General features: G+C 45.3%; 1 protein-coding gene across 1 annotated transcript; it reads right to left on the reverse strand.

The window, feature by feature from the left end:
• Positions 1-5,133: 5,133 nt before the first annotated feature.
• LOC139405696 (cholecystokinin-like) lies at positions 5,134-8,311 on the reverse strand. The gene is made up of 3 exons (XM_071148119.1): positions 8,227-8,311; positions 6,919-7,179; positions 5,134-5,389 (listed from the first exon to the last, which is right to left on the reverse strand). Exons 2-3 carry the CDS (start codon positions 7,175-7,177, stop codon positions 5,250-5,252), a joined length of 399 nt encoding a protein of 132 aa, XP_071004220.1. The 5' UTR covers positions 7,178-7,179; positions 8,227-8,311; the 3' UTR covers positions 5,134-5,249.
• Positions 8,312-10,585: the final 2,274 nt, after the last annotated feature.

The raw sequence follows: 10,585 nt of genomic DNA on the forward strand, positions 1-10,585 counted from the left end.
AGTGCATTTTGTATCAATGCTAATTATTGTCTTCCTTTCTTTCTCTATTCTGTCTCGCTCTCCTGTCCTCTTTCTCTATTCTGTCTCTCCTCTCCTGTCCTCTTTCTCTATTCTCTCTCCTGTCCTCTTTCTCTATTCTCTCTCCTGTCCTCTCCTGTCCTCTCTTTCTCTTATGTCTCCCTCTCCTGTCCTCTCGCTCTATTCTGTCTCCCTCTCCTGTCCTCTTTCTCTATTCTGTCTCCCTCTCCTGTCCTCTCGCTCTATTCTCTCTCCTGTCCTCTCTTTCTCTATTCTGTCTCCCTCTCCTGTCCTCTCGCTCTATTCTCTCTCCTGTCCTCTTTCTCTATTGTCTCTCTCTCCTCTCCTCTCTTTCTCTGTCCTCTTTTCTCTCTGCTTACAAGCCTCAGTAAATAGTACCATGATGTGTTATTGTTTTATTGTTGATTGGCCCTGCAGATCGGTAGGCTGAAGAAGATGTACTGTAGCACCTGTTATCTGTTTAGGAAACGGAGCGCTTCCAAGCCCAGGTAAACTCATATTAAAAATCTATTTATTTTATTCCCAGGTCTAAACGTATACATGTGGAGATAAAACACTCTCTTCCTGTTAATTAGCTAATGAGTGGCAAGCAGTACCAACGAACGCACCTTAAGTGGTATTTAAGGGTGTTCAGTGGCATCATGACAATATGCACATAACTAAGACCTTTATTGAGGAAATGAAATGTTGGAGGTACAGTATTCATACTACTAGCCAGCACAATACTGGGCAACAACACATGTTATTCACCTCAAAGTTGATCCAAATAAAGAGTGGGAAGGAGCCACACTTGAAGCTAAGAGGGGTGCATGGATGTTTGCCGTGAATGAATAGGCTATGGTTTGAACTTGGATACATTGTAACAGACCAACATGATTTATAGACATTTGTGTGCAGTGCGAGTATGTGAGTGTGTGTGTGTGTGTGTGTGTGTATAAAGTTGTTGAAAGATTTACCTATAGGCCTAGATAGTCTAAGAAAGGCTTGAGTCATTTGGTTAAGGTGATAATCAGATATACAGGACATTTCAACCAGAGCCCACTAACTGCTGTCTCCCAATACAAAAGGTGTGTAGAAGAGTTCTCTGGGAGGGACGCGGTTGACTTTTATGAGAGAAACATTATACAAGTTAGATTTTTCTTCTGACTTTCATCTTTCTGGTAACAAGCTTTGGTGACTGAACTGTTAGCTTTAAACTAAAGCCCCTGTACTGTAAATGAAGTTGAGGAACGGAGAGATGGAGGGAATACGTCCTAGTGCCTCATACTTTACATAGTTCCATTGTTGTTGGACTGACTGATCTGTCTGCTTCCTCCCTGGTATGAGCAGACAACTGCTTTGTGTTCTGAGGATATCCTCCTCGTACGAGTTTTAACTTGAACTGCAGAGAAGATGAGCTCTCGTTACATCTTGGATAGATGCAGTATATGTGTTGAAATAAAGAAGAAACGCCTATTATTTATCATTAACTTCTGACAAAAGTAGAGAATCGTCCTTGCTGACATTGTGTGTAACTTGAATAGCCTTTGAATGTATTGATTAACAGCAGAAAATATGATGTCCATATGTGTCTGTTGATTTAAATGATGGTTTTACTGCATTTCAACCACAAAGGGAATTATTATTATACTACTTGTACATTGTAAATGGTATGTATGCAATGAATTTAGCCATGTTAACTATTTTTTAATAAACTAGAATATATATATATATATAAGGGACAAAAATGTTGTTCAGGCCATGAAGTGGTCAGAACACTGGTTTAAAAACAAGGGTTTTGTGTTCCGGAATTTCAAGAGCACCAATTTGCAAAAAAAAGGCTATTATCAATAAAACAATTGATATGACCTGCTTGCTTTCATGTCTTTTATTTATCCGTCTATGTAGTGTTGGTTGGAGTTCACTACAGACAAAATAATAACATCATGGTTGGAGCACAAATCACCAGAAATCCTCATGATAATGAAGCGTTTATGAAGACATGTACTTGACAACTGTTGTTTCATGGTGTTTCACCAGACTGGTGCCCACACAGCTTTATGAGGACAATATGGACCGAGCTACAACACGTGTTCACAAGGGAAAGATCTTGGCCTCCGTTTCATGCAATTAGATGACTATTTGAGAATTTCAGTGTTGTTGGAACCAAGTGCATTGTGTTGAGGGTCCATTACTACAGACAGCAGCAGAAATAAACCCACTACTCATTCAGCTGTTCCCCTAAGTGCTCTTTCAGTGCCCTTTTCTCCATGTTCAAGGAAGTCCTCTCTTTTGTTTGTAATTAGTGGGAACATCTGGTATGATCACACATCCACTTGAACAACAAGCCACTTGATATTCACAGATGGATAAAACGTAGCAGGTAGCCTCATGGTTAAGGCATTGGGTCAGTAACTGAAAGATTGCTGGTTCGAATACCGGAGCCGACAAGGTGAAATAAATCATCTGTCACTGTGCCCTTGAGCAAGGCACTTAACCCTAATTGCTCCAGGGTACAATGGTGATAATGGCCATGATTCCACTCCCTTCAGGTGTTTTATGGAGAGTTGGAATATGCAATTATTTATGTTGATTTGTTTTTGCATTATTATAAGGTTGTTCAATGAAATATGCTGGAGATCTTGTTCTATTCAACATATTCACATTTTCTTAGTGATATTTTTAGTGTCTTACAAACCAATTGATGATCAAATTGACGTTTGACTTGCATTATCATAGACTTCAAAGGAGGTTGTTGATGCCCCAAAAAAATACTCAAGGAACTGAAATGATTCATCCTTTTTGGGATCTGCACAAGTTTTCCGAAATGTTTAGTGGTCCTACATAATCCCCCCTACCTGCCATCTCTCTCTAGGTCTGTCAAATCACTGTCTCCCTGTGGGGTCTCACCATCCCCAGTCCCAACCTTCTAGCATCTCATTGAGCCTAATGTGGACCCAGCAGTTAGCCACTGTCTGTTGTAAATGGGCACCAATACATGTAATTGCCCCAGCAGCAGCAGCCCCAGCCCCAGCAGCAGCCCCAGCAGCAGCAGCAGCAGCCCCAGCCCCAGCAGCAGCAGCCCTAGCAGCAGCAGCAGCCCCAGCAGCAGCCGCAGCAGCAGCAGCCCCAGCAGCAGCAGCCCCAGCAGCAGCCCCAGCCCCAGCAGCAGCAGCCCCAGCAGCAGCCGCAGCCCCAGCCCCAGCAGCAGCAGCCCCAGCAGCAGCCCCAGCAGCAGCCCCAGCAGCAGCAGCCCCAGCAGCAGCCCCAGCCCCAGCAGCAACAGCCCCAGCAGCAGCCCCAGCAGCAGCCCCAGCCCCAGCAGCAGCCCCAGCAGCAGCAGCCCCAGCAGCAGCCCCAGCAGCAGCCCCAGCAGCCCCAGCCCCAGCAGCCCCAGCAGCAGCCCCAGCAGCAACAGCCCCAGCAGCAGCCCCAGCAGCAGCCCCAGCCCCAGCAGCAGCCCTAGCAGCAGCAGCCCTAGCAGCAGCCCCAGCAGCAGCAGCCCTAGCAGCAGCCCCAGCAGCAACAGCCCCAGCAGCAGCCCCAGCAGCAGCCCCAGCCCCAGCAGCAGCCCCAGCCCCAGCAGCAACAGCCCCAGCAGCAGCCGCAGCCCCAGCCCCAGCAGCCCCAGCAGCAGCCCCAGCAGCAGCAGCCCTAGCAGCAGCAGATGTTTCATGTTTTTCTGTATTTTATTGCCATGCTTTATTATGCAACAGATCCCTCCCTACTCCCACCTCATCCTCCCCTTCTCCTCATCCTCTTCTCCTCCACCTCCCCTCATCCTCCTCTTCTCCTCCACCTCCCCTCATCCTCCTCTTCTCCTCCACCTCCCCTCATCCTCCTCTTCTCCTCCACCTCCCCTCATCCTCCTCTTCTACTCCTTCTCCCCTCCTCATCCTCCCATTCTCCTCATCCTCTTCTCCACTTCCCCTCATCCTCCTCCCCTCCTCTGCCTCCCCTCATCCTCCCCTCCTCCACCTCTCCTCATCCTCCCCTTCTCCCCTCCTCTGCCTCCCCTCAGCCCCCTGATTCTCCCCTTCTCCTCACCCTCCCATTCTCCTCTCCACCTCTGCTCATCCTCCCCTTCTCCCCACCTCACCCTCCCCTTCTCTCCTCCTCTGCTTCCCCTCATCCTCCTCATCCTCTCCTCCTCCGCCTCCCCTCCTCTGCCTCCTCTCCCATCCCACAACGAAAACCTGTCGCAAATAATTAAATCAGCTCATTGAGGGACACCTGTGCTAGCATTAGTGCAGCGCTAGCCAAGCTTTATGCTCACAACAGTGCAATCCAAGCCAAGCCATTGTCTCTCCAATGCACCCAAGTGGTACTCCATCCAATATTTGTTAAGCTGCGTGCTTTGTCTAATGTAAAAACCCAGGCTCTATTTGTCTCCTCTGTGTTCCAGTTTATCTATTTAGTGACTGAGATGTGATATTGCCTCTGTTATTGCCGCTACAATCACACTCTAAGGCTGTGTGTCTGAAAAAGTAGATTTGGAGGACGGCTCGTTAACAAAAACGCTCTTGCTCTTTAATTCAGTCCGAGTGATGTGCTGGGCTGCTGTAGGTACAGTGGGTCCATAAGAAGACAAGTTGCTCAGGGAGGTATCACTTTCAGACCTAAATTCTGTGTGCTGCTAATACACCCACTGTAGTCTCTGACGGTCTAACCTCCCTGTACCTTCTGCATTAAGAGGAGGATCTTGCTGTATGTTGCTGCATCTCTGTGGCTCAGTGATGACTAGAGCTGTGAACAATGTGTGGCAACTGTGGTCCAGCATAATAGGGGAGCAAATATGAGTCAGATGAGCCGTTGTGTAACATTATTTGTAAATGACAAATAGAGCAAGCCATGAGCCCACTAAACACACTAGACTGCATGGCACTTAGGAATACAATGAGCCCAAGGCCTTAGTGTTTGGAAACACTAAGGAGAAGGATGTTCTATTATGCAGACTTGGTTGATTCTACTACAAAATCTGTCTGGTTAGGTATCTGTGTTTTAAGGACATCGGACTGTGTATAGGGTACATGTAAGAAAAGCATCACACTTTTTTGTTTTCTTCAAAAATCTGTATACGTACTGTATATATATATGTATATATATATTGCTTCATATCAGTTTTACAAACACATTTACATCAAATACATCATAATAAATATAGCTTTTGGGGACAATGATTTTTTTGTTTTCTGATAATCGAGATGGATTTAGTGGTGGTGCGTCTGTTTCTATGAGGAGTACTCCTCGTACTCCTCTGCACTGCGGCGTCCGAAGTCCATCCAGCCCAGGTAGTCTCTGTCCTTTATCTTGTGGCTGGGACCCGGACCGCTGGCTCTGCTGCTCAGGGACGAGCTCCTCTGCAATGATCCTGGAACCAGGGAATTTGAGGGGTTACTTTTCTCCAGCACAATCCTTCAGCTTTTTACCAAAGAAAGGGTGCTTGTGCATTGTTTGAATCCCAGATTGCCCTTTTAAATACTACAGTATATTCTAATGCATATGGATATAAAATATCTGTCTCTGTCTGGCACAGAGACAGATATCATCTATACTGTAACAGGCACTGGAGTCTCCTGTTGGTAGAACCTTATTCATTTGATTGTATCATTAGATGAAAGAACATAATAGAATTATTCCTAGAAAGCATCCTGTCCTTATGACTGTTTGGGATCAGGGTAACACCACTCCTTTATGTTGGATCATAACATGTTTCTTAACCACTTTCTGTTCCAGGGATCAGGGAAGACCTATTGGATTAAAACAAATGAACACTTGTTAATGACTAAATCAGTGTTGGCTAGCTATCTGATGGAACCATTCAGCAACATCCGCTCAGCATCATCCGCTCAGCATCATCCCAGGGACTGGTGCCGGTCCGTCATTATGAATCCACTGGAGACACTGACTGTTTCATTCTTTGGCATGTACTTCTGTGTGTAAATGTTAATTATTATGTGTGTAGATGTTCTGGCCCTCTTCAGAGGAGTTAAGGATATCTACAAACTGCACTAACCTACACAATGTTCTGTCCCTCTTCAGAGGAGTTAAGGATATCTACAAACCGCACTAATCTACACAACGTTTGTGGAGTTCCTTTTAAAATGGCAAAATATAGCCATTTATTTGATTGTTTATAAAAGTCAAAAAGTCCAGTTTGAGCAGGGCCAGATGACAGCAGCATGACACAGCCATGACTGGATTGTGACACCCAGAGAGATGAATGATGACAGAGGAGAGAGAGGAAGGATGGAGGGAGGCTTTCTTTCTCTAACAATCTCATATTTCTTCATCTCTGTTACGTGATGAAAACCACTGGAGGGAAGGCCTCCTCTGTCTGGATAATTCCCACTATCAACTTTCTCCTCCATCTTGTACTGTGGGACTTCAAATCAAATCAAATTTACTTATATAGCCCTTCGTACATCAGCTGATATCTCAAAGTGCTGTACAGAAACCCAGCCTAAAACCCCAAACAGCAAGCAATGCAGGTGTAGAAGCACGGTGGCTAGGAAAAACTCCCTAGAAAGGCCAAAGCCGGTTTGGAGACTTCTCTTCCTTCTCAGAGGAAAATTGCTTTAACTATAGAGATGGGAAAGCTATCAGAGTGGAGATGTTGCCAATCCAAAACTCATACAAGGTCACTGTCCCAAATGGTACCCTATTCCCTAAATAGTACACTACTTTTGATCAGAGCGCTATGTGCCCTGGTCAAAGTATTGCACTTCATAGAGAATACGGTGACTTAATACATGACTTAATATAATTTGTGACTTAGTTCATGAGTGAGGGATACTAGGATTGTGATAACATACAACCCTAGAATATGATATTTATGAAGAAACCTTTAACATTGGTCTATTTTACTTTAACAAACATTTAACAGATGCCATGGCTTACCTTTCCTGGATATCAATCTTGCCAGTAGTTCACGCAGACTGGTGTGGGGGTCCTCTGCCTCGTCCTCTGCCGGTTTGGAGAAGGGGATGAGCTGGCCACTGGAGGGTGCTGAGCGGGTGTGGCGTGTGTGTTGGGGAGACATAACGCTGCCGAGCTGGGGGGGCTCAGGCTTGTCCTCATCCTGCGAGTCCGACGGGCGCCCCAAACTGCTGCCAGAGAACGCAGCCAGCAGTACACATACACAGATGCCTGCATTCATTGCTGACGGAGGGGGCACAGAGAGAGGGAGGGGGCACAGAGGGAGGGAGGGGGCACAGAGAGAGAGGGAGTAGGCACAGAGAGAGGGAGGGGGCAGAGAGAGAGAGGGAGGGGGCACAGAGAGAGGGAGCGGGCACAGAGAGAGAGATGGACAGAACATCAGAAAAGATTAGCATCAAAAGAGAACATGAATTAACATCTCTGCATAGATCTGTATTACATTTGAGTATTTAAAAAAATACGTTTTACAAGGAATACCATGATATTTTTTCTCGTGACACAACTGAAACCTTTTTGTTGCATTATGCAGCACAGGGGTAGAAGGCAATTAGCAAAAACAAAATTAAAGTGCCCTTTCCCACCCAATATGAATTGACCAGTCATATAGACATATATATAGTCATAAGTTGTAGGGAAGTAATACTGATGGATGAGTCTTTCCTGTTGAAATATAATCCTGGAGGAAAGAACCAACACAATTAGGCAGCGATCCATGTTATCGGCTTCTTCAGCTTCCAGTCAGGAGAATTTACTTTTCTACCATAAGAGGCAGAAAAAACAGACTCTTCTCTGTTTAAAGAGCCATTGAAAAGTACTCTCCCGGGTGAAGATGTCTTCATACCACCAATGGACTAGTGAATAATTCATGTAGATTCAACAAACAAGAACTGTCTGGGTTGTATAGAATTAAAACAAATATAGAAGGACAGCATTCCAAAGGAAGGTTTATTCAGGCACAATAATACATCAGATATTGAACAGGAGTCAGGACACACCATCATTTCTCAAACTAGCTACAGTGAATGAATGTCGATACATTAATTCCAGACAGATTTCATATGAAAAACACAATTACGTCCTCACATAATTGACTGGAACCCAGTTGGATTATTGACCTGAACTTAAACCCTGTACTTCAATTGTAGAGAACCCATTGTGCAAGGAATTAGTCCCATGCTCCAAGTGTTCATTAAGCTTCTTTACTGATAACCACAGCGACCTCACAGCAGAAAAATTAGAAAAATAAATAGCCACACAAAGTTCAATTACCTTCAGTCAGTCCACACAGGCTGGGCTCAACAGTCTGATAACAGTAGAGGAGAGGAGTGTACAGTAGAGGGAGTACAGCTGGAACAGACAGCGGGACACTTCTCCTGAAGGTGCAGGACTGACCCTTATATACCCGGAGTGGGAGGGCCGTCCCTGGAGCGGAGCGTTTGCATCCTGTCGTGTATTTGCTCATCGCTGACGCAGTAACGGGATAGACGCACTCTCCGCCTCCTTCAGAGAGGGACAGGGCACCACCCTGAACCCACTACACTCCCCACGCTCCTCTCTCCTCTCCTCTGATGCTGACGCACTAGGAAACAAGAGGGGGAGAGGGTCAAAGATCATGACAACCACTCCCCACACCTCCCTCCCCCAAAAACAAGGTCGTATTCATTAGGACACTTTTTTTTATATTGGGTGTGTTCAGGTATAATCACTCATAGTTTCAGTCCATTTTCTTCCATTTGGTTCCTAATGAATATGACCCAGAAGTAAGCCCCTCTCCTAGACCCCAGTCAGCAGCCTCGCCACCCCCCACCCCATCAGCCTCCGTCTCCAGACAGTGATAGGCTAATCCTTCTCCCTCATTAGAGAGACTGCTGCCTGATTAATATGGGGATGCACATCTGGCTGTGTGCCTGGGAATGAAACACAAGGCACGATCTCTTAAAGGTCTTTTCAAGTTGTCTAACTGAAGGACATGGAGATTATGTTTTTTCAGGATTACGTTCATACCACAGGAGGTTGGTAGCACCTTAATTGGGGAGGAAGTGGTAATGGTTGGAGTGGAATAAGTGGAATGTTTTCAAATACATCAGACACATGATCTCCATGTATTTAATACCGCTGTTCTGGACATTATTATGAGCCACCCTCCCCTCAGCAGCCTCCTGTGATTCATACACTGTATCGTTAGAGAATTAAACATTATTCTCCCCTCAGCAGCCTCCTGTGATTCATACACTGTATCGTTAGAGAATTAAACAGTCTTCTCCCCTCATCAGCCTCCTGTGATTCATACACTGTATCGTTAGAGAATTAAACAGCCTTCCTTTTGGTTCTCCTCCTGACCCGATACTTGCATCTCAAATATCTATAAACTGAATTACTGTCTTTGTTCAATCAAATCCTTTGTCCAGCTTCTACGATTAGTGGAGGAAACATGCTTCCTGTACTTTGAATTAATATACAGTATTCAGAGTATCTAATATTCCGAGTATCTTTCATTTGACCCAGTGAACACTATTTTATAGGAATGTAGTTTTGTCTTAAACAGTTCTCCCCTCAGCAGCCTCATACATCCAGATAGTGGTTTTAAATATAGGTTCCTTTAATATTTGTATAACTAACACATTACTCATTACTGTTGTAACATTATTTAATTCATTGTTCTTAAGCCCAGTTGACTTTTCTAACGAGGGACATTAGAATTCCACTGTACACCAATTAGCTGTCCCACGGGGATGTGGGATTCAATCTCAGATGAACAGGAATAGTGGTGTATCTACACTCTCTCCTGTGTATTTTAAGCATGGTCCTCTATGTAAATGGGCTATCATTAGCGATCCGTTGCTCTTCAGAATGTCATCGGCAGGTGGTTGTCCTCTTGGAGTGATATGGCTGTTACACGGAACAAGCTGCCACTCAGCTCTGCACGCACAGAGACCGAGAGAGAACAGACCCTTGTTGTTATAACAACAACAACATTAATAAGGAGAAAGACAGCATCTAGAAGAACATCAGTAACATCACCTACACAACTTAAAGAGCTGATATTGTTTTTGTCCCAAATAGCACCCTATTTCCTATATAGTGCACTACTTTTGATCGGGGCCCATAGGAGTCTGGTCAAAAGCAGTGCACTACAGGGCAGGGGTGTTCAACTCTTACCCTACGAGATCTGGAGCCTGCTGGTTTTCTGGTCTACCTGATAATTAATTGCACCCACCTGGTGTCTCAGGTCTATATCAGTCCCTGATTAGAGGGGAACAATGAAAGAGAAAACACAGTGGAACTAGTTTGTGGTCCAGAGTTGAGTTTGAAGGCTTCAGGGAATAGAATGAGATGCACCCAGACTTTCTGATGTGAATCTTTGAAGGCAGGGGGGCCAGGTGGGCTATCACTGGCCAGCAGGGCGTCCCCATACACCCTATCAGATCAGCCTGACAGAGCTAAGCAGGTCACCATGCACCCTATCAGATCAGCCTGACAGAGCTAAGCAGGTCACCATGCACCCTATCAGATCAGCCTGACAGAGCTAAGCAGGTCACCATATACCCTATCAGATCAGCCTGACAGAGCTAAGCAGGTCCCCATATACCCTATCAGATCAGCCTGACAGAGCTAAGCAGGTCACCAT

Source organism: Oncorhynchus clarkii, chromosome 3 (genome assembly GCF_045791955.1).
Source record: "Oncorhynchus clarkii lewisi isolate Uvic-CL-2024 chromosome 3, UVic_Ocla_1.0, whole genome shotgun sequence".
Classification (NCBI taxonomy): domain Eukaryota; kingdom Metazoa; phylum Chordata; class Actinopteri; order Salmoniformes; family Salmonidae; genus Oncorhynchus; species Oncorhynchus clarkii.

Coding starts and splice junctions, on each gene's coding strand:
- LOC139405696 (XM_071148119.1), bottom strand. CDS start 7,177: ATGAATGCAGGCATCTGTGTATGTGTACTGCTGGCTGCGTTCTCTGGC. Junction 5,390..6,918: donor AAGATTGATATCCAGGAAAG/GTAAGCCATGGC, acceptor CCCTGGTTCCAG/GATCATTGCAGAGGAGCTCG.